The sequence below is a fragment of the Oncorhynchus tshawytscha genome, linkage group LG14 (assembly GCF_018296145.1).
Source record: "Oncorhynchus tshawytscha isolate Ot180627B linkage group LG14, Otsh_v2.0, whole genome shotgun sequence".
Taxonomy (NCBI): domain Eukaryota; kingdom Metazoa; phylum Chordata; class Actinopteri; order Salmoniformes; family Salmonidae; genus Oncorhynchus; species Oncorhynchus tshawytscha.
In genome coordinates, this window is record NC_056442.1 from 3748350 (window position 1) to 3776171 (window position 27822).

At 46.2% G+C, this 27822-nt stretch overlaps 2 protein-coding genes and 1 long non-coding RNA gene across 4 annotated transcripts; 1 reads left to right on the forward strand and 2 right to left on the reverse strand.

Moving 5' to 3' along the window:
- Nucleotides 1-1583: 1583 nt before the first annotated feature.
- LOC112235908 (polypyrimidine tract-binding protein 1) lies at nt 1584-9414 on the reverse strand. Its single transcript, XM_042296836.1, has 17 exons — nt 9321-9414; nt 8592-8648; nt 8402-8420; nt 7844-7886; nt 7566-7738; nt 7266-7412; nt 6897-7106; nt 6672-6782; nt 6339-6528; nt 6113-6187; nt 5794-5930; nt 5123-5156; nt 4530-4622; nt 4331-4420; nt 3953-4079; nt 3797-3874; nt 1584-3356 (listed from the first exon to the last, which is right to left on the reverse strand). The coding sequence occupies exons 1-17, from the start codon at nt 9326-9328 to the stop codon at nt 3224-3226; spliced, it is 1725 nt and encodes a 574-aa protein (XP_042152770.1). The 5' UTR covers nt 9329-9414; the 3' UTR covers nt 1584-3223.
- On the forward strand, nt 9359-10522 carry LOC121839234. Its single transcript, XR_006078761.1, has 2 exons — nt 9359-9495; nt 9794-10522. It is a non-coding gene; the product is annotated as an uncharacterized LOC121839234 (long non-coding RNA).
- Nucleotides 10368-27456, reverse strand: LOC121839233 (paralemmin-1-like). Of its 2 annotated transcripts, XM_042296846.1 has the most exons (7): nt 26892-27456; nt 22612-22663; nt 21892-21934; nt 16085-16165; nt 13130-13245; nt 12761-12819; nt 10368-12462 (listed from the first exon to the last, which is right to left on the reverse strand). In XM_042296846.1, exons 3-7 carry the CDS (start codon nt 21931-21933, stop codon nt 12089-12091), a joined length of 672 nt encoding a protein of 223 aa, XP_042152780.1. In that variant the 5' UTR covers nt 21934; nt 22612-22663; nt 26892-27456; the 3' UTR covers nt 10368-12088. The 2 variants fall into 2 exon arrangements, with proteins under 2 accessions (XP_042152780.1, XP_042152779.1); XM_042296845.1 differs by lacking the exon at nt 22612-22663 and having other exon boundaries at nt 26892-27454.
- Between the last annotated feature and the right edge of the window lie 366 nt (nt 27457-27822).

The window sequence follows — 27822 nt, forward strand, 5'->3', positions numbered from 1 at the left end:
TTTCTTCAAGTGCAGTTGCAAAAACCATCAAGCTCTATAAAGAAACTGGCTCTCATGAGGACCACCATAGGGAATGGTACAGAGGATAAGTTCATTAGAGTTACCAGCCTCAGAAATTGCAGCCCAAATAAATGCTTCACAGAGTTCAAGTAACAGACACATCTCAACATCAACTGTTCAGAGACTGCATGAATCAAGCTTTCATGTTCAAATTGCAAAGAAACCCCTACTAAAGGACACCAATAAGAAGAAGAGACTTGGTCCGATGAGTCTAAATTTGAGATTTTTGGTTCCAACCACTGTGTCTTTGTCAGACGCAGAGTAGGTAAACCAATTATCTCTGCATGTGTGGTCCCCCTGTGAAGCATGGAGGAGGTGTGATGGTGCTTTGCTGGTGACACTGATTTATTTAGAATTCAAGGCACACTTAACCAGCATGGCTACCATAGCATTCTTCAGCGATACTCCATCCCATCTGGTTTGTGCTTAGTGGGACTATCATTTGTTTTTCAACAGGACAATGACCTAACACACCTCCAAGCTGTGTAAGGGCTATTTGACCAAGAAGGAGAGTGATGGAGTGCTGCATAAGATGACCTGGCCTCCACTATCACCCAACTGAGATGGTTTGGGATGAGTAGGACCACAAAGTGAAGAAAAATCAGCCAACGGGTGCTCAGCATATGTGGGAACTCCTACAAGACTGTTGGAAAAACATTCCAGGTGAAGCTGGTTGAGAGAATGCCAGGAGTTTGCAAAGCTGTCATCAAGGCAAAGGGTGGCTACTTTGAAGAATCTCAAATAGAAAATATATTGATTTGTTTAACACTTTCTTGATTATTACATGATTCCATGTGTTATTTAATAGTTGTGATGTCTTCACTACTATTCTACAATGTAGAACATAGTAAAAATAAAGAAAAACCCTTGAATGAGTAGGTATGTCCAAACTTTTGACTGGTACTGTATATTGAAGAAAATCCAACTGTGTGGGCGGGAAATTACTACTATTTCATCACCACCACCAGACCCCTACGGTTATAAGTGGGACATGAGGACTGAACAGAAGGCATTGTCCTAGGAGTAAAATCACAAGAAAATGTCACAAAGGTGATGTCACAGAGATAATCACCAGGGCCCAGTTTTTCTAAAGATAACTGAAATCCAGATAGTTATCAGATAGGATTAAATGCAGATATAGAATGAAAGAACGTTAGTTCAAGTCAATGATTCGCCTGTTCTATTCATTTTATTTCTATGCATTTAACCCTCTCTAATTGGTGAAGAAGTCACCTCTGTATCAGTGGGGAGAAAATCAGAGCGAGAAATGACTCCACCTAGTGCCATATTATTTTCCTGGATACAGTGATGTATCCTGTATCCCTATACATGGCTCTGGCTCCACCAAGTGGCCATACAGGGGTTGACCAGATTCCCAAGCCTATCAGAAGTCAGAGAAGCTTGCTTAAAACCTCTCAAATCCTTTCAGATCTACAAGTGTGCCTATAGGGAGTAGGGGCCAGGGGTAGTGCCTTGCGACTAGGGGGCCATTTGGAAATCAACAAACATCAAAAACACAAGGCTGTGTTCCATTAAGTTTAATTTCTTTGTGATACAAAACTCATCTTTACAGCCCTCCAGAGAAAGCTGGCATTACCTTTATAACAAAATATACATGTTGGAATCAACGTTTGTTAACTATATATCAAAATATACATGTTGGAATGAAATGGAATCTTTAATCCAAATCACTGTGGTACAAAAACAGTAAATATAGACAGACAAAAGCCCTCCCACTGCTTCATGACATCACATCCTGTTGATCCCGGACCCCAATAAAACCCATAATGGAAAATAAAAGCGACAACCGTTACCAGGAGAGGAATACAGAACTACATCACAGCTATCCACTGTGATATCATCAACTAGGTCAACATACAGTATATATTCATGCTTAAAGTACTCTACCAACAGAGGAATTTAACTGTAATTAAAAAGAAAAGGGACAAGAAACCAAATATCACAAATTCAAGGTATAACTCACTCAAAATTACAATTTTTAAATCTAGTGGCTGACTGATTAGGTATAAAATGAAAACAAAATCAAATCCCTAAAGGCGATTTGGACCATAGAATCAAACCAATGGGAGAAAAGAGAGTTTAGAACGTTGTCTTTTAAACTGACAAGGATCGTTTAAGTAGCAGGGGTGGTAGGTACTTTGGTCCTCAATAACATCAACCATCAATAGCTACATGAAACCGTTTATGCTACAGAAGAATCTATAGCAAAAGCTATATATAGACAGTCAGTGCCAGAACAAAGGTAATAAATACATTTGTGTTGTAGGCACTAAATATCTAAGGCTGTATGAAATAAAATTGGAGTATTGCATGTGTGTGTGTAAAATAGTAGGGGTGAAGTAGGCACTAAAGACTAAATGCTGCATGATTTTAAGTGGCACCTCTGGAGCAAGAATTAAGACTTGATGCGCAGTGACTGGTAGATATCAAACGGTATAGAAAATGATAAGAGTATAGAACTACTAATGTTACAAAAATACAATGGAATGCATAGTGTACATCTAGAAATCAAAAGGGAAGACCACAGCCATATATTTCAAATCAAATTATTGATGTTCAAAGAAAAAGCTTATTTGAGAGTCCAATCTTATAAAATCAATGTAATAGCATGGAAAGGCTAGCCAGCTGGTCTGGTTAAGGCACTAGACTGTTGCGGAAAGGCATTTTGTTAGATCAATATGACTAGTGGTGAAGATCCCAGGGACAGACAGTAGAAACAGAAAACATTAATCAATGGAATATTTTTTTTTAAGTATATCAAATGGAAAAAAATAAAACATTGTAACCTAGAAACAGAAAGACTAGATGTGCATTCTGAAGAGTATAGAAACAGAAATACTAGATGTGCATTCTGCAGAGTGTAGAAACAGAAATACTAGATGTGTATCTTGGAGAGTTCTGTGAGTTTCCCTCCATAGAAGTAGAACTACTAAAATAAAATATGAACCAATTATATCCATAGTAAACGTAAATAATTGTGTAAAAATAATGATAAAAACTTTTTAAAAAGTATAAAGGAATGATTAAGTGTGTCTCGTGTGGAATAAGACTTGACATACAAACGACGTGGAAGGCATTCTGATGAACAGGTTTGGTCTGTACTCTGTAGTTACAGGTGTGTGTGTGTGTGTGTATGATCGTGTTAGATGGTAGATTTGGAGAAAGACACTCTGAGGTGGTGGTTCTCTCCCAGGTCATGGTTGTGGAACTCGATGAGACTCTCAACAGCTTCCTCCACTGAGCTCATCTGGATCAGAGCCATCTTACGGTCCTTCCTATACACACACCAGGAAAGAGGATTCCCCATTACGTCAGGTAGTGATGCCATAAAGACTAGAACATCATCAGGCAGTAATGCCATAAAGACCATTACATCGTCAGGTAGCGATGCCACAAAGACTATTGCATCATTAGGTAAAGATGTCAAAGACAAGCACATCAATTACCTCAACTAGCCTGTAACCCCCCCCACACACACACACACACACACTGACTTGGTACCGGTGCTCCCTGTATATAACTTGTTATTGTGTTTTAGTCTACTTGGTAAATATTTTCTTAACTCTTCTTGAACTGCACTGTTGGGTTAAGGGCTTGTAAGTAAGCATTTCACGGTATAGTCTACACTTGTTGTATTCGGCACATGTGACAAATAATGTTTGATTTGATCATAGGTAGTGATGTCATAAAAGTATAGTTTGGTGTTGAGACTTACTGGAAGAACTTGAAGGCTGTGACTGAAGCTCCTGAACTGCTGAACAAAGCCTTCAGATCCTCCTCTCCTACTGCAGGACTAGAGAGAAAGAGAAAGCATTAGGAGAAAGCAATAGGACAATCAAACATAAAGGGGATGTTGTGTGTGTGTACGTACGGTATGTTGGAGAGGTGCAGTGTGCCAGAGGGAGGGTAGATGTTGTTGTAGTTTTTGGAGCCAGGCTTCTTAAAACGGTGGAGAGGAGAGGTGGCATAGTCCTTAGTCAACCCCTGGTCCTCATGGCCTTGAATAGGATAGAGTAGAACATGTCATGACACAACAGTAGTGGATGTTAGACGGCCCATACCGTCTCTGGGCATCTGTGTGTTTAGACATGGTAGTGTGTGTACATACCTTCTCTGGGCAGCTGTGTGTTTAGACATGGTAGTGTGTGTACATACCTTCTCTGGGCAGCTGTGTGTTTAGACATGGTAGTGTGTGTACATACCTTCTCTGGGCAGCAGTGTGTTTAGACAAGGTAGTGTGTGTACATACCTTCTCTGGGCAGCTGTACGGTGGTGTGTTTAGACATGGAGACACGTAGAGACCGGCCATGAAGACGCACCCCGTTCAGGTGGCTCATCGCTGAGGAGAAGACAAGCCCGTCAAACAACAGAACACACACACACACGTGCTACTAACTACTGCAACGCACACAACAACACATAGACGCATGGTCCCATACACACAGTACCTAGCTGAGCCTGTGTGCCATCAGCCATCTGGACCAGAGCGTTGTCCTTCTTATTGAACAGAATCTTCACTCTCATCACGTCGCCATACACACCTGGAAAACACACACAGGTTAAAACACAGCACACACTCCAAACCAGATGCATTTTTCATGAAGAAAAATACTTAGTTGTAATGTCAGTGTTGTAATGTGATCGCCTTGATCAACAGCAGAAAGACTAGACTACTGTAATGCCCAGACAACAGGTTCTATACCACCACACTACTCAGTTTCTGGCCATTGAAATGAAACGACTGATTCATGTAAAGGAGAGCTTGGATTTCTGATTCAGAGACAGACCGACCAACAGGCAGACAGACCACAACATGAAAACCAGCCCAGGTAACAGATAGATTCAGTACCAATTGGTAATTAAATATATATAAAGTGAAACAGATTAAAGAATGATAAAATAATAAAATAAATATTTAGGTCAATATAAGGGTAAATGAAGACTGAATGAGGTAGGTACAGTGATGATATAATATTATTGGTAACAGTAGGTAAATGTAAAATCTAAAGTCATAAAGGGAAACGAAAGGCTGATAACATACCAAAGAGAATAAAGAGGCAGTTTGGTGTAACGCTCTTTATAAACAGCAGGGGGAGGTAGAGGAACCAGGGAGGGGGAGAGAGAAAGAGGGAGGGGACAGGGGTAAAGTGGGGGAGGAGAGTGGAGTCAGGGATGGAGGGATGGAGTCCAGCAGTCAGCAGCCAAGAGGTCCACGGGAGGATCACATGGAGGAGGGAGAGATAAAGGGAGAGAGATAGAGAGATGAGAAGACAGACAGTTGGCAGAGGAGTGAGTTTTTATAAAGGGCAAAGAGCAGGATGAGATGGGGAGGGAGAGAATAAAAAAGAAAAGGAGGTAAAGAAAAGAACAAGGTCAGTAAACACAAGTGTCTAAATTAAAACACTGTCACTATGGCAACATTAGGAGGAGAAAAGAGAGATTAACAATGCAACAGGTCAGATAACACAGTACAATAACATGGGGGGGTGTCTCTATATAAGGATTATTGTGTCTCCAGCAACTCGAGAATAGACAAAAAGGAAGCCATGAAATGGAAGACAACAGAAGACTGTTCGTTCTAAACTGTGGAGACACCCATTTAAAGGGCCCAGAGGAAAAGTTGACTCTGGTGTGCTTGTACGATAGAGAAAGGATGTACACTGGTGTGCTTGTGGGTGAGAGAAAGAGTGTGTGGGTAGTAACAGTCCTGACCTCTGGGTTGAGGTTGCTGACCAATAGGACGCCAGCTTGTCCTCCTCCACCGCCGAGGGCTTGCAGGCCGAGACGACTAGCGGCCATGCCCCCTGGACCCATACCGAATGACGCCAAGGCACCGGGCATAGACAAGCCTAGGCACATACAAAGAAACACACGCAATATCTCAAGCACCGAGGCCAACCTGTGCAGCTGGAGTGGACCGACCGATGATTTGACAATGTAGCAATAGCTATGTAATAAACGGAGTAAGAACGGGTTTGTAGTAGGCTACAGGTAGAGTGAACCAGCTGACTGTGTTAATGTGGGGATGTACCTGCAGCCTGCTGTAAAGTGAAGGCCTGGGGGAATCCGTGTCCATAAGGAGATGCTGAGATCAGACCTGGAGACCCTGGAAAGAGAGAAGGTGGGAGAGGGAAAAAGACATGAATCTAATTTCAGTGTCAGTTTGACAGTCTCCAGAAGAGCACCCTGGTAGCTACGTGCTCGCTCCTGGCACAAAAAAGTTTGAGAAACACCGGTCTAAAGTGTGTGTGTGTTACCGAAAGCGGCAGCAGCCATCGCGTGCTGGTCCATTCCAGGCTGAGGGTTGTGTTGCTCTCCAGTAGAAAGGTCAGGTCTGGTGTAGTCACGGCTCTTATCGTTGTTAAACTTCACATTGAGGCTGGTCAGCTTGGAGAAACTCACCCTCAGAGTACAGCAACCGTTATAGATGTTCTGACCGTCTAGAGACTGCAGAGACACAGAGGGATTGGGGGTGTGGAAGTTCAGGCAAGTCCATTTACATCATCTATTATTGATGTTCTGACCATCTGGAGACGGCAGAGAGAGAGAGATGGAGAAATCAGAGGTTTACTAGAGGGGGGTGTACGCACCATTTTGGTGTGCTGTGCCGTCATGGGGTCAGCGTATTGGACCAGAGCCTGGAACTGGTTGTTCTTAGTGAAGGTGATGATCTTCAGAACAGACCCATACTTGGAGAAGATCTACAGGGGAGAACACACACAGGTTACATCCCTTCTGCAGGCATTTTGACAACAAGCAAAAGAACACCATTTGAACACACTCATGACTAAGAAACACTGGAGGAGTGTGCGTACCTGGTGCAGGACTTCCAGTGTGACGGGGTAGAAGAGGTTTTCCACTATGACTCTAAGGACAGGGCTCTGGGTGGCCATGCCTCTGGCTCCCATCTCTCCCCCTCCAACTGACATGGTAGCACCCATTACACCCCCCATACCAGACATGGTAGAGCCCAACATGGTGCCACCCTGGACAGCATTCACTGCCTGCAGTGCTGCCTGGACTCTCTGGAGGGGGGGACAAACATATACTTATTACATTGTACTGTGGGCACTATGCTGTAACCTCTGCATATGACAAAGAAACTGATTTGACAAATGTGCTACAGACATACAAGTTAGTGAGTCTCATATTGGTATGGTTCAATGGTGGAAGTGTCCTCTTACCACTTGGTTAGGTGAGTTGTCGGTCTTGAGTTCCTTGTGGTTGCTGTACTGCATGAATACAGGCTGCTGCCTGATGAGGGGGGTGACCGTAGCGTAGTAGTTCACCATGGTCTGAGCCTGGTCCACAGTGTTCATCTCCAGGAACGCCTACACACACACACACACACACGATCAGCCGGGTGTGTGAACACCTTTAGGGTAAAGGATCTGTAGTGTGTGTGAGTACACCTTTAGGGTAAAGGATCTGTAGTGTGTGTGAGAACACCTTTAGGGTAAAGGATCTGTAGTGTGCACGTGTACCTGGTTCTTTCCCTTCATCATCAGAAGGTTGGTGACCTTCCCAAAGGGCATTCCCATGCTGATGACCTCAGAATCCTGGATGTCCCCGGGCAGCTGGCGCAGGTGGATGACACGCGATGGAGCGCTGGGGCTCCGCATCTCACCTTTGAACTTCTTACTGTCATTACCGTTGGCTACAAACAGACACCTTTTTAATTTAACTTCTTACCGTTAGCACCATTTGCTACTAGAGAACAGCACAGAACATTCTGATTAACCCATCAGCTACACACACACACCTGGGGTCATGATGTAGGAGGAGAAGAGTTCATCAGATCCCCTCTGGAAGAGAAAGGAACATTCACAATGATCATAACCACATACATCATGGAGACAGAGACAGGCCTAGCTGGGTTGTATTCACTAAGCACTAACTGGAAGAAAACATGAACATGCTCAATAACAAACTTGTTTCCATTTTCTGTTGCAAAAGGTTTTGCTACTTGCACCAACAAATACGACCTGGGTAAATGTATTAACAGAGTTATGGCTGGAGAGGAGCAGTCTGTCAGACAGATGGTCTTGCTCATACAGACTACAGTTAATGAAACAGCTCTGTGTCAGTCAGTCAATGGTGCTCACGTCTGGAGTGGCCCAGCAGCCTCACTCCATCTCTCTACAATACAGCTACTGTTACAGCCAGGCTAGAAAACTGACTGGGACAGAGAGACAATGAGAAGACACTCATGCTAACAGCCAGAGAGGAGAGAGACTTTAACCAACATTTTAGCACAGAAGACAGGGGTAAAGACAGAGAAAAAAATAAGGAATTCAATTGTGAATGAAAAGATGCCTACCTTGGTACCCACTGAGACACTGGGGAGAGAGAGAAAAGGAGGGTTACTCATTTGAGTTACTCCAAAGAGGGCAGGGTGCATTTCCCTAAAAGATCAACCAATAAGCAAATCACTCAAAATGTTACATTACATTCTAGATTGATTGTAAATGTTAGATTGGTTGTAAATATAAAACTATCAGCAGACTTACTCTATGTCTGTGACGTAGCCAGGTCCCATAGGATACAGATCAGCATCTAACTTGTGTCTGTTGAGACAAAGGGGGGGAAAAGAGAGGAGACGAGAAAATACAGGACGAAAGGGGGAGTTTAGTTACTAACTTTATGAAGTTCATAGTTAGCTAGAAACGGAATTGACTCGTGAAAAGTTGCGTTAGTTCACTTCGTTGAATTGAAATGTCCCCTGACCAGCTAATAACCAGAGTTATTCGACAATTCAACCTAATCCTGAACACACGACATTCGCCTTCCACAAACACGAGCGCACATATGGAATGCGGAAACTAGCTACAAAGACACGTTGATTCAAGATGGGCGTTTTTTAAAACTACATTTGGCAATACTTTAAAAGGTGGTTATTTTTCGTCGACATGAAAATACTGCAACTAGCGTTTTTATTGTTATTTGCAGTATAATACTTTTTTTTAAAACAACCCTTATTAAGTCTTAACTTCAACTAGTTCGCATCTCTTCCGGACACGCTCACGCGCAGACAATGCTAACTAGCTAGCCTTGTTTGAAAGTCTCAAGCATCATCTCGTCTCAAACTAAACGTTGAACTACTAGAAAACACAAATATAGTAAACAGATTCCATAACAGCATGGCTGTATATAAAAATATATATTTAAAAAAAAAAATCAAACTACGGTTAGAGTATTTCCGTTTCTTTTCGACATGAAACTACATCTTTTTCACTCACCCTTCCATCGTTCGATATAATCCACAGGTCTCTGGAGCGGCGGCAGGTTTCCTTGATTTTCATACAAAATGGCTGAATTCACCGAGGCGTTCGTTGATTGGTCCAGATACTTGGAAGAACCCGAAATGGGCGGGCACTTACGCCTAGCATCGCAATTTGATTGGTTCATTAAAGGGTGGGTGTAACACTCTCTTAGAGTTCTTGGCCGAAACTTGACCAAAATAACTGTGAAACCATACTATTGCTTTGCATTTGTTTACCTGAAAAAATAACGAAGAATGGTTTTCATTGACACACATTGATTTATTATGTTCTAGTATCGGATAGCTGACTCGCAAACCTGTGCAACTAAACAACGAATGCTGCTTCTTTCCTGTTTCACAATCAGTTCATGTAGTTCAGAAAATACAAATTCCATACAGGGTTGTAAATTCATGCATTGACCAACAGATGGCAAAATTTGTTTATTACAGGGCTGACTGAGGAGGAGCAGCTGTGTGATTTCGGTAACTTCGGGACTCTGAACCAGACCTGGCTGGGTCAAAATGTCAACGTTCTTCATACTTCAGCAGCAGATTAGCATGTTGGATACAATGGAAACCAATGGAATTGTCATTTAGGTACCAACTCCACGCTGGGTAATCAAAAGCATTTCACAGACTTTGACCCAGGTGTTTTTCGCTTGTTTTTGTTGTTGTTGTATTAAGGGGTTTGAAACAGTTGTTACTATTTCCAATGCATAAAAAAGCAGAGGTAGTATATGGTGTGTGGATCTAACCCATAAACAACCCCAGCTAACCCAAGACCATCACACTCCCTGGTTCCAGTGAGAGATCTGTAATCTCTTTCTCTCTCTCTCTCTCTCTCCCTAACCCCACCTTCTCTCTCCACCTCCCTCTCCCCTTTCTATTTCACTTCATTCAACCTATCCTCTCCAGTCTCCCTTCTCTCCCTCCTCCCTCCCTCTCTCATCCCAGACCCCACCCTTTCTCTTTCCCCTAGTGTACACTGTAGAGCAGGGTAATGGAACACACAGACACCAGAGAGTCTCTGGGAATGGAAGGTTTATTCTGCTGACGACAGGTTTCACCTTCCCTTCGATCCCAATAGAACCCATTATTACATTCATGTTAAGCAATATGCCGTGATGATGGATATAGTTATCAATGATACTGATCAGACCTGATGAGAAGTATTACGATCAGAGTTAGAGTTAATGCTACATCAGAAGATTCAACATCACGGACTCAACAAAATTCACAAGCATCAGCATTAAAACAATCACCGGGCTTGACTCAAACAGTGAATCCTTTCCATTTATAAAAAATAAAATAGTGAAATGTGTTTATGAGTTGCACAGTGTCATAGTGAGTCTAATGAGGAGATTAGTAGAGATCAATAGATTACTAGATGTAAGTAGAGTATAAATGACTTGAGATGATGAGATAGAGATGACGACATGGGATGGACAGTTTAAAACAGAGATAATAATGTTATCTGAGATGTACCAGACGACATGGTGTGGCTGATTGATGAATTGATTGATTGGTTTACCTATTGATTTGTGATGATGGTACAAGCTTGCATGCAGAGTGTGGCTGGCTATGATTTGGCAGAAACCAAACCAATAAATACATTGTATAAAACTTGATATCAACATATTTGAATACTGTTCACACTGTGAAACTATATTACAGAGACAATATAATATGAAACTGACTGATAAATGCTCGATACACAGAGAAATATACAAAATGTATGTCTTCTTCATATTCTGGACTAAAAAACAATGATAGACATTTTCCAGATGGCTCCGATAGCAGACACATTACAATACAAAGACCTGCTACATTTTCTTTTCAACAATAACGTGACGGCACATCCAGTTCAATAATAAAGATAATATTAATAGAATAGCATACAGAAGAACACACAGAATACACTATAAATGTCAAGACAGAAAAATATAAAAATAGCAATCAAAATAAAAGAATGATCCATATCAGAAGAAATACATTGTAGTAAATAGTAGTACGATAGCAGTACACAGTGAGGGAGGTTTTGTTTGATCAGTCTGGAGGTACTAGCTGCATCTGAAACAGCAGCCCTTTTCCTATACTAGTGCACTGTGGGAGTGTTTTGGCCCAAAGTACTATAGGGAATAGGGTTCCATTTCAGATTTCCCCATTGTTATTGTAGTACTAGAGTAGTACATAGTCTAGTGTATATTGTCCTGGCTGTAGATTGTTATTGTAGTACTAGAGTAGTACATAGTCTAGTGTATATTGTCCTGGCTGTAGGTTGTTATTGTAGTACTAGAGTAGTACATAGTCTAGTGTATATTGTCCTGGCTGTAGGTTGTTATTGTAGTACTAGAGTAGTACATAGTCTAGTGTATATTGTCCTGGCTGTAGGTTGTTATTGTAGTACTAGAGTAGTACATAGTCTAGTGTATATTGTCCTGGCTGTAGGTTGTTGTTGTAGTACTACTACAGTAATACAAAGTAGTACTGATTCTCCAGTGTCTGTTGGCTGTATATGGTTGGTGTTGGCTGTAGTTTTTGCTGCTTGGCAGGAGGAGTCGGACTGTTTGGTTTTGTAGTCCTGATAAGTGTGTGATCAGACACGCATACACACGTACGCACTCAAGTCTCTCTTCCTCTGACACACACACACACACACACACACAAACTCTCTCTCACACACACACACACACACACACACACACACACACACACACACACACACACACACACACACACAAACACTCACATGACTGTGCAACACTTGCAACTCTGTTTCTTCTCCTTCTCCCCCTCCTCCCCTCCTCCCCCATTTCCCCCTGCCTCCCCCTTCTCACCCGTACTCCCATTGGCTGCTGCCTGGGTCTCTGTCTCCCCCTCTCTTACCCCCTTCACCTCCCCGTCTGGTAGCATCACAAACTCCGCCTTGACTGAGCCGTCTCCACCCTCTGTCCCCCCTGCCTCCCCTGCTGTCTCACCCTCCAGAGCTGTATAGCCCATGAAGACCAGGGTAACAGGGTTCTCAGCGCTGGCCTGGTCTGGACTGGGACCCAACAGCTTGGCTTCTACTCCTGTTAGTTCTCTTCTAGGACTCTGGTTCTGTGATACTCCATTTACAGCTGGGGAGAGAAGGGAGAGGAGAGAGGTGGAGAGAAGGGAGAGGGGAGAGGGGGGAAATAGAGAGGGGGAGAGAAGAGAGAGGGGGGGAGCTGGTTAGGCTCTACATGAACAAAAATCTAGCCAGGTTTCCATCCAACTGTTTTTATGTGAATAAAGTCCCGTCATATAAAAATAGTTTGCATCATATAATCAGTAAATGTTGGTACATTTTTGGTAATTTCAACAAATGGAAACAATGCAATACCACATGGACAATAATGATCAGAATGTTAGCAGTTTATTAACTGTAGAACTGACCTCCTCTGTTCTCTTTGGTCACGACCGGATTCTCCAGCTCCTCTATCTCCTGCTCCAGGCTGACACAGACACACGCACGCACACACACACACGCACGCACACACACACGCACACACACACACACACACGCACACACACACACACACGCACACACACACACACACACACACACGCATGCACACACACACACATTAATTACACATGAATGGAGTGTGTGGAGAAAGAGTATTAAAGAGAAAGTAAAGAGTTACTTTGCTTTATCGACAACATGACCGGCAACGGTGTGTGTGTGTGTGCGTGCGTGCATGCGTGTGTGTGTGTGTGTGTGTGCGTGCGTGCGTATGTGTGTATGTATGTGTGTGTACTAACCAGAGGATGCTCTTCTCTAGTGCCTTAGTCCTCTCTTCGTCCTCCTGAATACGTCTCTGAGTCTCATCTTCCTCTGGAGCCCCATCCAACAACCAGCGCTCTCTCAGAGCCTTCGACTACACACACACACACACAGGTAGAATAGAATGAGCAAGGGCATAGAGAGAGGGTAGAGAGACAGTAGGAAATAGAGGTTCAATCCCATGCTCACAGAGGAAGGTATTTAGGGTATGTACACTCTTAGAAAAATAAGGTGCCATCTAGAACCAATGAGGGTTCTTCGGCTGTCCCCATAGGAGAACACTTTGAAGAACCCTTTTTGGTTATAGGTAGAACCCTTTCGGTACCATGTAGAACACTTTCCACAGAGGATTCTACATGGAACCCAAAATAGTTCTACCTGGAACCAAAAAAGGGTTCTGAACCATTTTTTCTAAGTGTATATTTCAGGCAGCGATACTGTCAGCTACGTAGACCAGCTCCAGGAAAAAGGAGTAGGCCTTCTCTTCTCTCCCCAGCATTCTCCTGTCAGCTAGACCAGCTCCAGGAAAAAGGAGTAGGCCTTCTCTTCTCTCCCCAGCATTCTACTGTCAGCTAGACCAGCTCCAGGAAAAAGGAGTAGGCTTTCTCTTTCTCCCCAGCATTCTCCTGTCAACTAGACCAGCTCCATTCTCCCCAGCATTCTGTCAGCCAGACCAGCTCCAGGAAAAAGGAGTAGGCCTTCTCTTCTCTCCCCAGCATTCTCCTGTCAGCTAGACCAGCTCCAGGAAAAAGGAGTAGGCCTTCTCTTCTCTCCCCAGCATTCTCCTGTCAGCTAGACCAGCTCCAGGAAAAAGGAGTAGGCCTTCTCTTCTCTCCCCAGCATTCTTCTGTCAGCCAGACCAACTCCAGGAAAAAGGAGTAGGCCTTCTCTCCCCAGCATTCTCCTGTCAGCTAGACCAGCTCCAGGAAAAAGGAGTAGGCCTTCTCTCCCCAGCATTCTCCTGTCAGCTAGACCAGCTCCAGGAAAAAGGAGTAGGCCTTCTCTTCTCTCCCCAGCATTCTACTGTCAGCTAGACCAGCTCCAGGAAAAAGGAGTAGGCTTTCTCTTCTCTCCCCAGCATTCTCCTGTCAACTAGACCAGCTCCAGGAAAAAGGAGTAGGCCTTCTCTTCTCTCCCCAGCATTCTTGTCAGCCAGACCAACTCCAGGAAAAAGGAGTAGGCCTTCTCTTCTCTCCCCAGCATTCTCCTGTCAGCTAGACCAGCTCCAGGAAAAAGGAGTAGGCTGTCTCTTCTCTCCCCAGCATTCTGTCAACTAGACCAGCTCCAGGAAAAAGGAGTAGGCCTTCTCTTCTCTCCCCAGCATTCTTCTGTCAGCCAGACCAACTCCAGGAAAAAGGAGTAGGCCTTCTCTCCCCAGCATTCTCCTGTCAGCTAGACCAGCTCCAGGAAAAGGAGTAGGCCTTCTCTCCCCAGCATTCTCCTGTCAGCTAGACCAGCTCCAGGAAAAAGGAGTAGGCCTTCTCTTCTCTCCCCAGCATTCTCCTGTCAGCTGGACCAGCTCCAGGAAAAAGGAGTAGGCCTTCTCTCCCCAGCATTCTCCTGTCAGCTAGACCAGCTCCAGGAAAAAGGAGTAGGCCTTCTCTCCCCAGCATTCTTCTGTCAGCTAGACCAGCTCCAGGAAAAAGGAGTAGTCCTTCTCTCCCCAGCATTCTCCTGTCAGCTAGACCAGCTCCAGGAAAAAGGAGTAGTCCTTCTCTCCCCAGCATTCTCCTGTCAGCTAGACCAGCTCCAGGAAAAAGGAGTAGTCCTTCTCTCCCCAGCATTCTCCTGTCTGTTTTATGTGCATTCCAACCATATGATGAAGAATATACAAACAACACTCCCCTTTTCCTCATCCATCCATCCACCCCCCTCTCTCCTCCCCCCCCCTCTCTCTACTTCACTGTCTCTCATCCATCACGTTCTTCTTCTGTCTCTCTCTCTCCATTAAGCAAATATGTATATACGTTTCCCATAATGCTGCATAACGATCCTCCCTCTCTCTTCAATATTTCTCTCTCTCCCTCCATTTTACATTTACATTTGAGTCATTTAGCAGACTCTCTTATCCAGAGCGACTTACAGTTAGTGCATTCATCTTAAGATAGCTAGGTGGGACAACCACACATCAGACCTAGTAAGTACATTTTCCCCCAGTAAAGCAGCTATCAGCAGTGTCTCCCCTTCCCCCCACCGCCATAATTGGATATACACACCCCTCCCCAGCTCAGCACGCTGTTCATTGTTCTGGTGTAAAAAATACTTACACTACTGACAATGGAAGGAACACACACACACACTCATACACACACACACACCTTACTCTACTCTCAAACTTTTACTTCTCTACCATACGTGTGCAGGTCTCCATGGTTACATCACAAAATCTCCAGGCTGCATTACATCATCACAAAAGACACCTAATTAGAAACAGCCGCTGTAGAACTCATTGTGTGTGTGTGTGTGTGACGGTGTGTGTACGTGTGTGTGTCTAGAGACAATCCATAGAGGGTTGGTCAGAGGAAACAGATTTGTGACCCACTCCCTCTGAGCAGGAAACCACTCTCATACACATTCTGTACCCCGTTTTAGCCACACACAGAGAAGACAGGAATGGGAGCACACAAGGTCATTGGTGGTGTTCTAACACACACTACTTTATCAGAGGCTGGTGCTTCAGTCAGTGTGTGAAGGGTTATCAAAGGGCTATTTTAGCTTTGGTCAAGTCAGCTAGAGGGGAGATAACAGGGAGGCTATGTAGTGTGCATCGAAGCAGGCTTTATCTCCTAGCTTGTGTTAACAGACTGTGACAGCCAAGTGTGTTTCTATCTGGTACTAAACAGAGACAAAGGCTTGTGTGTGTGTGCGTGCGTGCGTGTGTGTGTGTGTGCGCGCGCGCGCGTGCGTGTGTGTGTGCGTGCGTGTGTGTGTACCTTTAGGTGTTGAAGCTGTCTTCTGTCATCTTCCAGCTGTCTCCTCTTGTTCTCGATCTCTGTCTGCCTCTTCCTCTTCTCCTGTAAAGATACACACATACACACACACACAGAGTAAGTGGCCATGTTAAACATCTTAACCAATGTGATGTGTGCTGTGTCTGCATGTTCATGCCGGATATGAGTCCATTACTGCTTCTAGCATTAGCCTAATGCTTCTGGATTTTCAGCTACAGACATTCATCTACAGGCTCTGGTTAGGAGGTCTGGAGGGATAGGAGGTCTAGAGGGATAGGAGGTCTAGAGGGATAGGAGGTCTGGAGGGATAGGGGGATAGGAGGTCTGGAGGGATAGGGGGATAGGAGGTCTGGAGGGATAGGAGGTCTGGAGGGATAGAGGGATAGGAGGTCTGGAGGGATAGGAGGTCAGGAGGGATAGGGGGTCTGGAGGGATAGGAGGTCTGGAGGGATAGGGGGTCTGGAGGGATAGGGGGTCTGGAGGGATAGGAGGGATAGGAGGTCTGGAGGGATAGGAGGTCTGGAGGGATAGGAGGTCTGGAGGGATAGAGGTCTGGAGGGATAGGAGGTCTGGAGGGATATGAGGTCTGGAGGGATGGGGGTCTGGAGGGATAGGAGGTCTGGAGGGATAGGGGGTCTGGATGGATAGGGGGTCTGGGGGATAGGAAGTCTGGAGGGATAGGGGGTCTGGGGGATAGGAAGTCTAGAGGGATAGGGGGTCTGGAGGGATAGGAGGTCTGGAGGGATAGGGGGTCTGGAGGTCTGGAAGGATAGGGTGTATGGAGGGATAGGAGGTCTGGAGGGATAGGAGGTCTGGAGGGATAGGGGGTCTGGAGGGATAGGAGATCTGGAGGGATAGAGGGTTTTGAGGGATAGGAGGTCTGGTTGTATGAAAACATGCATGGTGTGTGTGTGTGTGTGTGTGTGTGTGTGTGTGTGTGTGTGTGTGTGTGTGTGTGTGTGTGTGTGTGTGTGTGTGTGTGTGTGTGAGTGAGTGAGTGAGTGAGTGAGTGAGTGAGTGAGTGTGTGAGTGAGCGAGGGAGTGAGTGTGTGAGGGGGAGGAGGGGTAAAAAGCAATGAGTGGCAGGAAGTTTGACAGTAACAGGGTGTTGCAGGATGGTAGAACAGGTCAAATATTGATCTAACATACAAATGGTTGGTTGTCTAACACAGGGTTTCCCAAACTGGGTCCTGGGGCCTCCCCCTGGGTGCATGTCTTGGTTTTTAGCCCTAGCACTACATAGGTGATTCAAATAACCAACTCATCATCAAGCCTAGATTATTTGAATCAAAACGTTCACCCAGGCGGTTCCCCGGGACCCAGTTTGGGAAACCCTGATCTAACACAAGATCTCATATTTTCCATTCGAACATCGACGTACAGTATTATGGATCAACTTCTATTTTTGATGCATTCATTCGGCACGGTTACAGGGTTAATTCGGCATGGTTACAGGGTTAATTCGGCATGGTTACAGGGTTAATTCGGCATGGTTACAGGGTTAATTCGGCATGGTTACAGGGTAATTCGGCATGGTTACAGGGTTAATTCGGCATGGTTACAGGGTTAATTCGGCATGGTTACACGGTAATTCGGCATGGTTACAGGGTAATTCGGCATGGTTACAGGGTTAATTCGGCATGGTTACAGGGTTAATTCGGCATGGTTACAGGGTTAATTTGTCACGCCCTGGTCAAAGTATTTTGTGTTTATCTTTATGTATTTGGTCAGGCCAGGGTGTGGCATGGGGTTTTTGTAATTGTGGTGTGTTTGTCTTGGGGTTTTGGTGGTGGTATTGGGATTGTAGCTTAGTGGGTTGTCTAGCAAGGTCTATGGCTGTCTGGAGTGGTTCTCAATCAGAGGCAGGTGCTTATCGTTGTCTCTGATTGGGAACCATATTTAGGCAGCCATATTCTTTGAGTTTGTCGTGGGTGATTGTCCTTAGTGTCCTATGTGTACTCTGTTAGTTTGCACCAGATAGGCTGTTTCGGTTTCGTTTATTGTTTTTGTAAGTTCGTGTTTCTTTGTTATATTAAACATGGATCGCAATCGACACGCTGCAGTTTGGTCCGACTCTCCTTCATCACCACTATATGAAAACCGTTACAGAATCACCCACCACCAACGGACCAAGCGGCTTGTCAACAGGAAGGAGCAGCCGAAAAAGGAGATGCTCAACAAGGATTTCTGGTCATGGGAGGAGATCTTCGACGGGAGAGGACCCTGGGCTAAACCAGGGAGTGTAGCCGCCCAAAGGAGCAACAGGAGAAGAGGCAACAGAGGCAGCAGCAGCAGGAGCAGCAGCAGCTACAGTGGGAGAGGTTGCACCACCTGGAGAAATGGACATGGGAGGAGGAATTGGACGGTAAAGGACTCTGGAATGAGCCTGGAGATTATTGTCGCCCCAAAGCCGAGCTGGAGGCAGCAAAAGCAGAGAGGCGGCATTATGAGGAGCTAGCACGGCAGAGCGGATGGAAGCCCGAGAGTCAGCCCCAAAAATTTCTTGGGGGGGGGGCTCACAGGGAGTATGGCTATGCCAGGTAGGAGACCTGCGCAAACTCCCTGTGCTTACCGGGGCTGGAGAGACCGGGCAGGCACCGTGTTATGCTGTGGAGCGCACGGTGTCTCCAGTGCGGGTGCACAGCCCGGTTCGGTATATTCCAGCTCCTCGTATCGGCCGGGCTAGAGTGGGCATCGAGCCAGGTAAGGTTGGGCAGGCTCGGTGCTCAAGAGCTCCAGTGCGCCTGCACGGTCCGGTCTATCCAGTACCACCTCCACACCCCAGCCCTCCGGTAGCAGCTCCCCGCACCAGGCTTCCTGTGCGTGTCCTCGATCCAGTACCACCAGTTCCAGCACCACGCACCAGGCCTTCAGTGTGCCTCGCCTGTTCAGCGCAGCCAGCGCTTTTCTCCTCTCCTGCGCTGCTGGAGTCTCCCGCCTGTTTAGCGCAGCCAGAGCCTTTCTCCTCTACAGCGCTGCCGGAGCCTCCCGCCTGTTCAGCGCAGCCAGAGCCTTCCTCCTCTACAGCGCTGCCGGAGCCTCCCGCCTGTTTAGCGCAGCCAGAGCCTTTCTCCTCTCCTGCGCTGCCGGAGTCTCCCGCCTATCTAGCGCTGTTAGAGCTTTCCTCATCTCCAGCGCTGCCGGAGTCTCCCGCCTGTTCAGCGCAGCCAGAGCCTTCCTCCGACACAGCGCTGCAGGAGTCTCCCGCCTGTTCAGCGCAGCCAGAGCTGCCAGTCTGCATGAAGCAGCCAGAGCTGTCAGTCTGCATGGAGCAGTCAGAGCTGTCAGTCTGCATGGAGCAGCCAGAGCTGTCAGTCTACATGAAGCAGCCCGAGCTGCCAGTCTGCATGAAGCAGCCAGTCTACATGGAGCAGCCAGAGCTGTCAGTCTACATGAAGCAGCCCGAGCTGCCAGTCTGCATGAAGCAGCCAGTCTACATGGAGCAGCCAGAGCTGTCAGTCTGCATGAAGCAGCCAGAGCTGTCAGTCTGCATAGAGCAGCCAGTCTGCATGGAGCTGCCAGTCTGCATGGAGCTGCCAGTCTGCAAGGAGCTGTCAGTCTGCACGGAGCAGTCAGTCTGCACGGAGCTGTCAGTCTGTAAGGAGCTGCCAGTCTGCAAGGAGCTGCCAGTCAGCACGGAGCCGCCAGAGCGGTCAGTCTGTAAGAAGCCGCCAGAGCTGTCAGCCTATATGGAGCAGCTAGTGCCGCCAGTCTGCCCAGCGCCGCCAGTGCCCCCAGTCTGCCCAGCGTCACCAGTCTGCCCAGCGCCGTCAGTCTGCCCAGCATCGCCAGTCTGCCCAACATCGCCAGTCGGCCCAGCACCGCCAGTCTGCCCAGCACCGCCAGTCTGCCCAGCGTCGTCAGTCTGCCCAGCGTCGTCAGTCTGCCCAGCACCGCCAGTCTGCCCAGCACCGCCAGTCTGCCCAGCGCCGCCAGTCTGCCCAGCATCGCCAGTCTGCCCAGCGCCGCCAGTCTGCCCAGCGCCGCCAGTCTGCCCAGCGCCGCAAGTCTGCCCAGCGCTGCCAGATCTGCCAGTCAACCAGACTCTTCCAGATCTGCCAGTCAACCAGACTCTTCCAGATCTGCCAGTCAACCAGACTCTTCCAGATCTGCCAGTCAGCCAGGATCTGCCAGTCAGCCAGGATCTGCCAGTCAGCCAGGATCTGCTGAAACCACCAGCCAGCCAGGAGCTGGTAGATCTATCTACCTGCCTGAGCTTCCTCTCACTCCTGAGCTTCCTCTCACTCCTGAGCTTCCTCACTCCTGAGCTTCCTCTCACTCCTGAGCTTCCTCTCACTCCTGAGCTTTCTCTCACTCCTGAGCTTTCTCTCACTCCCGAGCTTCCCCTCAGTCCCGAGCTGCCTCGGTCCCGAGCTGTCCTTCAGTCCCGATCTGCTCCTCAGTCCAGTGGGGTTCTGGGTGAGGACTACTAGGCCATGGTTGGTGGCGAGGGTGGACTATCCAGGGACGAAGGGAGAGGGGACTAAGACATTAAAGGAGTGGGGTCCACGTCCCGCGCCGGAGCCGCCACCATGGACAGACGCCCACCCGGACCCTCCCTATTGTTTTGAGGTGCGTTCGGGAGTCCGCACCTTAGGGGGGGGGTTCTGTCACGCCCTGGTCAAAGTATTTTGTGTTTATCTTTATGTATTTGGTCAGGCCAGGGTGTGGCATGGGTTTTTGTAATTGTGGTGTGTTTGTCTTGGGGTTTTGGTGGTGGTATTGGGATTGTAGCTTAGTGGGTTGTCTAGCAAGGTCTATGGCTGTCTGGAGTGGTTCTCAATCAGAGGCAGGTGCTTATCGTTGTCTCTGATTGGGAACCATATTTAGGCAGCCATATTCTTTGAGTTTGTCGTGGGTGATTGTCCTTAGTGTCCTATGTGTACTCTGTTAGTTTGCACCAGATAGGCTGTTTCGGTTTCGTTTATTGTTTTTGTAAGTTCGTGTTTCTTTGTTATATTAAACATGGATCGCAATCGACACGCTGCAGTTTGGTCCGACTCTCCTTCATCGCCACTATATGAAAACCGTTACATAATTCGGCATGGTTACAGGGGAATTCGGCACGGTTACAGGGTTAATTCGGCACGGTTACAGGGTTAATTCGGCACGGTTATAGGGTTAATTCGGCATGGTTGCAGGGTTAATTCGGCATGGTTACAGGGTTAATTCGGCACGGTTACAGGGTTAATTCGGCACGGTTACAGGGTTAATTCGGCACGGTTACAGGGTTAATTCGGCACGGTTACAGGGTTAATTCGGCACGGTTGCAGGGTTAATTCGGCATGGTTGCAGGGTTAATTCGGCATGGTTACAGGGTTAATTCAGCATGGTTAATTTGGCATGGTTACAGCGTTAATTTGGCATGGATGCAGGGTTAATTCGGCATGGTTAATTCGGCATGGATACAGGGTTAATTCGGCATGGTTGCAGGGTTAATTCGGCACGGTTGCGGTGTTAATTTGCATGGTTAATTCGGCATGGTTGCAGGGTTAATTCGGCATGGTTGCAGTGTTAATTCGGCATGGTTAATTTGGCATGGTTGCAGGGTTAATTCGGCACGGTCGCAGGGTTAATTTGGCAACTCATACATTTGCACCCAGTGCTGGGCAATTTCTTTTCTTTTGTGAGTGCAACGTTCTCAGGAACTTTTCAAATGTCTGAAATCGAAGTCTATTTCTGTTGATCAGGCTGGTCTAACAGGAGTCTATCATTATTAATGGTCGTATGAAAACATACGTTGTGTGTGTGTGTGTGTGTGTGTGTGTGTGTGTGTGTGTGTCACTTACAGCGATGGCCTGAATTCTCTCCTGCTGTGAAACCTCAGCCATCCTGAGAGAGAGAAATAAAGTTAGCGAGATAGAAGAATAACAGAGTGATGTCAACATTCCTGCTTTAATAGATTCCAGAGCTCTGGCAGGGAATACCGCTCTGTTTCATTGGGAAGACTTGGGAAGATAGTGTAGAGCTGCTCTGGTCCTGGATGTGGTTGATGTGTGTGTGTGTGTGTGTGTGTGTGTGTGTGTGTGTGTGTGTGTGTGTGTGTGTGTGTGTGTGTGTGTGTGTGTGTGTGTGTGTGTGTGTGTGTGTGTGTGTGTGTGTGTGTGTGTGTGTGTGTGTGTAATTGTAGCCTGAGGGAGAACAGGTAGTAAAATATACTGGACCCCTCTGTTCATTTGATTTTATATATCTGCTGCAGGACTGCTGATGATCATGAGTGATCATGAGTGAGCATGAGAGAGAGAGAGAGAGAGAGAGAGAGAGAGAGAGAGAGAGAGAGAGAGAGAGAGAGAGAGAGAGAGAGAGAGAGAGAGAGAGAGAGAGAGAGAGAGAGAGAGAGAGAGAGAGAGAGAGAGAGAGAGAGAGAGAGAGAGAGAGAGAGAGAGAGAGAGAGAGAGAGAGAGAGAGAGAGAGAGAGAGAGAGAGAGAGAGAGAGAGAGAGAGAGAGAGAGAGAGAGAGAGAGAGAGAGAGAGAGAGAGAGAGAACAGCACGTCAGAAAGCAGCTCACTGTAATTGAAGAATCCATAGACTCTGACCACTTCTGGGAAAATTGGAAACCACTAAACAAACAACAACACGAAGAGTTATTTATCCACAATGGAGATGTATGGATAAACCACTTCTCCAATATTTTAGGCCCTGTAACAAAAAACTAACAGCGAAAACATATACATGATCAAATACAAATCTTAGAATCAACTATTAAAGACTACCAGAACCCACTGAATTCTCTAATTACATTGAATGAACTATAGGACAAAATACAAACCCTCCAACCCAAAAACGCCTGTGGTGTTGATGGTATCCTCAGTGAAATTAGAAAATTTACAGACAACAAATTCCAATTGGCTATACATAAACTCTTTACCATCATCCTTAACTATGGCATCTTCCCCAATATTTGGAACCAAGGACTGATCACCCCAATCCACAAAAGTGGAGACAAATTTGACCCCAATAACTACCGTGGGATAGCAACCTTGGGAAAATCCTCTGCATAATCATTAACAGCAGACTCGTACATTTCCTCAGTGAAAACAATGTACTGAGCAAATGTCAAATTGGCTTTTTACAAAATTACCGTACGACAGACCACATATTCTCCCTGCACACCCTAATTGACATACGAACAAACCAAAGACAAAGTCTTCTCATGCTTTGTTGATTTAAAAAAAGCCTGACTCAATTTGACGTGAGGGTCTGCTATACAAATTGATGGAAAGTGGTGTTGGGGGTAAAACATACAACATTATAAAATCCATATACACAAACAAGTGTGCAGTTAAAATTGGAACAAATCACATTTCTTTCCACAGGGCCGTGGGGTGAGACAGGGATGCAGCTTAAGCCCCACCCTCTTCAACATATATATCAACGAATTGGCGAGGGCACTAGAACAGTCTGCAGCACCCGGCCTCACCCTACTAGAATATGAAGTCAAATGTCTACTGTTTGCTGATGATCTGGTGCTTCTGTCCCCAACTAAGGAGGACAGATTCAGCCAGACCTGGGCCCTGACAGCAAATCTCAGTAAGACCAAAAATAATGGTGTTCCAAAAAAGGTCCAGTCGCCAGCACCACAAATACAAAATCCATCTAGACACCGTTGTCCTAGAGCACACAAAAAACGATACATACTTCAGCCTAAACATCAGTGCCGCAGGTGACTTCCAAAAAGCTGTGAACGATCTGAGAGACAAGGCAAGAAGGGCCTTCTATGCCATTAAAAGGAACATCAAATTCGACATACCAATTAGGATCTGAATAAAAATACTTGAATCAGTTATAGAACCCATTGCCCTTTATGGTTGTGTGGTCTGTGGTCCGCTCACCAGCCAAGAATTCACAAAATGGGACAAACACCAAATTGAGACTCTGCATGCAGAATTCTGCAAAAAGGCCGCCATAGGCAGACATGGCTCTCCAGGGAAGACAGGCTATGTGCACACTGACCCACAAAATGAGGTGGAAACTGAGCTGCACTTCCTAACCTCCTACCAAGTGTATGACCATATTAGAGAAACATATTTCCCTCAGATTACACAGACCCACAAAGAATTCGAAAACAAACCCAATTTTGATAAACTCCCATATCTATTGGTTGAAATTCCACAGTGTGCCATCACAGCAGCAAGATTTGTGACGTGCTGCCACATGAAAAGTGAAGAACAAACACCATTGTAAATACAACCATCGTTACAACACTGTATATGTACATAATATGACATTTGAAATGTCTTTATTCTTTTGGAACTTCTGTGAGTGTAATGTTTACTGTTAATGTGTATTGTTTATTTCAACATACAGGGGCAAAGCATACTGTTTATTTTCACATTTTCTGCAGGAGAGGAGACTGCCTGAGTGTCCTCCCTGTACTCAGGTCCGGGTTAATGGAGGGGCTTACCCACTGCTATAACAGCCTCCACTCTTCTGGGAAGGCTTCCACTATTTGGAACATTGCTGTGTGGACTTGCTTCCATTCAGCCACAAGAGCATTAGTGAGGTCTGGCTCGCAGTCAATGTTCCAATTCATCCTAAAGGTGTTTTATGTAGTTGAGGTTAGAGCTAGGTGCAGTACTAAGGGGACCTAGCCCAAACCATGAAAAACAGCCCCAGACCATTATTCCTCCTCCACCAAACTTTACAGTAGGCACTATGAATTGGGGCAGGTAGCGTTCTCCTGGCATCCGCCAAACCCAGATTCGTCCGTCAGACTTCCAGATGGTGAAGCGTGATTCATCAATCCAGAGAAGGCGTTTCCACTGCTCCAGAGTCCAATGGCAGCGAGCTTTACACCACTCCAGCCGACGATTGGCATTGCGCATTGTGGTCTTACGCTTTGAATACACCGACAGCGTCCTTGCCCAAAATAGTATGCAGCATCGCAAAGCTGCAAGGCAAACGGAGCGTTCCATTTTAAATGAATGTCATTCTGGTGTACAAAAATGCAATGATGCTGTCATTGTGATCGAAGCATTAGGCTTGTGTGTGTGTGTGTGTGTGTGTGTGTGTGTGTGTGTGTGTGTGTGTGTGTGTGTGTGTGTGTGTGTGTGTGTGTGTGTGTGTGTGTGGCTGCTCGGCCATGGAAACCCATTTTTTTGTATTTTTATTTATTTTGTATTTTATACCCCCCCCCTTTTTTCTCCACAATTTCGATCTTGTCTCATCGCTGTAACTCCCCAGTTGTCTCGGGAGAGGCGACGGTGGAATCATGTGTCCTCTGAAACATGACATGCCTAACCACGATCCTTAACACTCGCCAGCTTAACCCGGACGTCAGCCGCAACAATGTGTCGGAGGAAACCGTTCAACTGGTGACCGGGGTCAGCCTGCAGGCACCCGGCCCACCACAAGCAGTCAATAGGGTGTGATGAGCCAAGTAAAGCCCCCCCGGCCAAACCCTTGCCTAACCCGGACGACACTGGGCCAATTGTGTGCTATCCTATGGGACTCCTGGCCACGGCCGGTTGTGGCACAGCCCGGGAATGAACCCGGGTCTGTAGTAACGCCTCTAGCACTGTGATGCAGTGCCTTAGACCGCTGCGGCCCTCGGGAGACCCATGGAAACCCATTTCATGAAGCTCCCGACCAACAGTTCTTGTGCTGATGTTGCTTCCAGTGGCAGTTTGGAACTCGGTAGTGAGTGTTGCAACCGAGGACAGACGATTTTTACGCACTACACGCTTCAGCACTCGGCGGTCCCGTTCTGTGAGTTTGTGTGGCCTACCGCTTCGTGACTGAGCCGTTGTTGCTCCTAGACATTTCCACTTCATAATAACAGCATGTACAGTTGACCAGAGCAGCTCTAGCAGGGCAGAAATTTGACGAACTGACTTGTTGGGAAGGTGGCCTATGACGGTGGCATGTTGAAAGTCACTGAGCTCTTCAGTAAGGCCATTATACTGCCAGTGTTTGTCTATGGAGATTGTATACACCTGTCAGCAACGGGTGTGGCTGGAATAGCTGAATCCACTCATTTGAAGGGGTGTCAACATACTTTTGTATATATAGTCTATAGTGCCTCCCAATATTGTACAATGTGTATCGCTTCATTGGCCTGGGCTATTATTTGTTTAAATTCCAGACCAGATTGATCTCAGTTTGTTAGTGTCAGAGTAGGCACTGATTTTGGTTATTTGTGTGGTATTAGAAACAATTCCGCTAATATCTTCTATTGTGTATAGTTTGTAGCATTGTATGTAATGCATTTTTAAAGGCAAAACAAATATTCAGGATCCTGCAAACAAGTATTCCCTATGTGTGGTAATCCTAAAAACGCCCCTGCTCAACTGTAGCCTACATTACAAATGTTATTATGGCTTTATTATAAAGGGGCTTTTTCTTCAACAGGAAACCTCGCATTGAATTGCAACTTGGATTTGGATTTGTTTACAGAAAATAATGGTGTTCTAGGAAGTGTGTGGGGGCCAAAAAAAACTGTGCCCCGGGGTCTATGATTTCTTAATCCGGCTATGCCTGTAATGTATATTGTTTATTGTTATGCATTTCCATGTATGCATTAACGGGATTTGTATCATTTATAATTATATTATGCCTACATTAGAAAACACACACTGTCTCTTCATCTCGTCTTCCTTCTATTCTGCATCTGTCTCTCTGCTCCATCCCTCCATCCCCTTATCTCCTCACCTCCATCCTTCATCGCTGTTCCGTGATGCTGAGGCAGTGGAGCGCTACGGCTAGTCAACAAATTTGCGGAAATCAGGCCAAGTATAGTCGTGAGTAGACACTGCGTGTAACGAGCAGACAGACAGCCGGGCTACTTACCCAATAGCGGAGTCCTTTAACTTGTCACCGATGGCGTCTCTCTCCTTTGGCGTCTCTCTCATCCTAGTTTCATCCACACTGAATTAAAATAGCACTGCGACGGTTTCCTCTTCGTTCACTGTGTATGCTTATAGTCTATGTTTACTGGCGTATAGCTTCAAAACAGTCGGATTTCCTCCCCTCCTCTCTCCCCTTCGCCTCCTCCGTTCTCCCTCTCCTCTCTCCTGACACCCTTCCGTTGGCCGCAGAGGAGTCGCGGGAACGCCCGAGCTGTGTGTGTATGCCTGTGTGTCGGGGTAGCTCGTGTCGCTCAACACTACAGCAGAGAGAGAACAAGCTGTCGGTTATTTATCTTCGTTCCTCGACATTACAGGAGTTCGTGGGTGAATTGGCGGGTTTGGGAGAGAAGAAAGCTCTCCGGGTTCCCTCAAAATTATGATACCCTCAAAATTATGATATGCTTGTCTCCTGTAGGCGACCTGTTTTGCAGAAAGGTTTGTGCTCTCACCAGCTCGCCAAACACAGGGAGGGAGAGGGAGAGAGGATGATGGAGAGAGGACGAGTGAGAGAGGACGAGAGAGAAAGAGAGAGAGAGAGGTGGGATACGCCTTCCTCCCGAGATAAAGAGTCCCAGGGTGTGTTGTTGACTGATATGATATTGAGGCCTCTGTTTCTAAATGCGCTCTGGGTCTAGCCGACAGTCTGATGCAGACATACAGTATGATAACAATAGCTGTCAATGAGGCTCTACCACAAACACAATTCATTACATTTGAATGCTGATTCAGTCAGGAAACAGAGTTCAAAAGACATTAAAGGTCCCGAACAGTCATTCTGAAAAGTACTTTTTGTCTCATGGCTAACTACCAGGAAGTTTGAAAACATAGGCTGAGTGGGCAGGGAGCTTATATTCATGAGCTCACCTTGACTG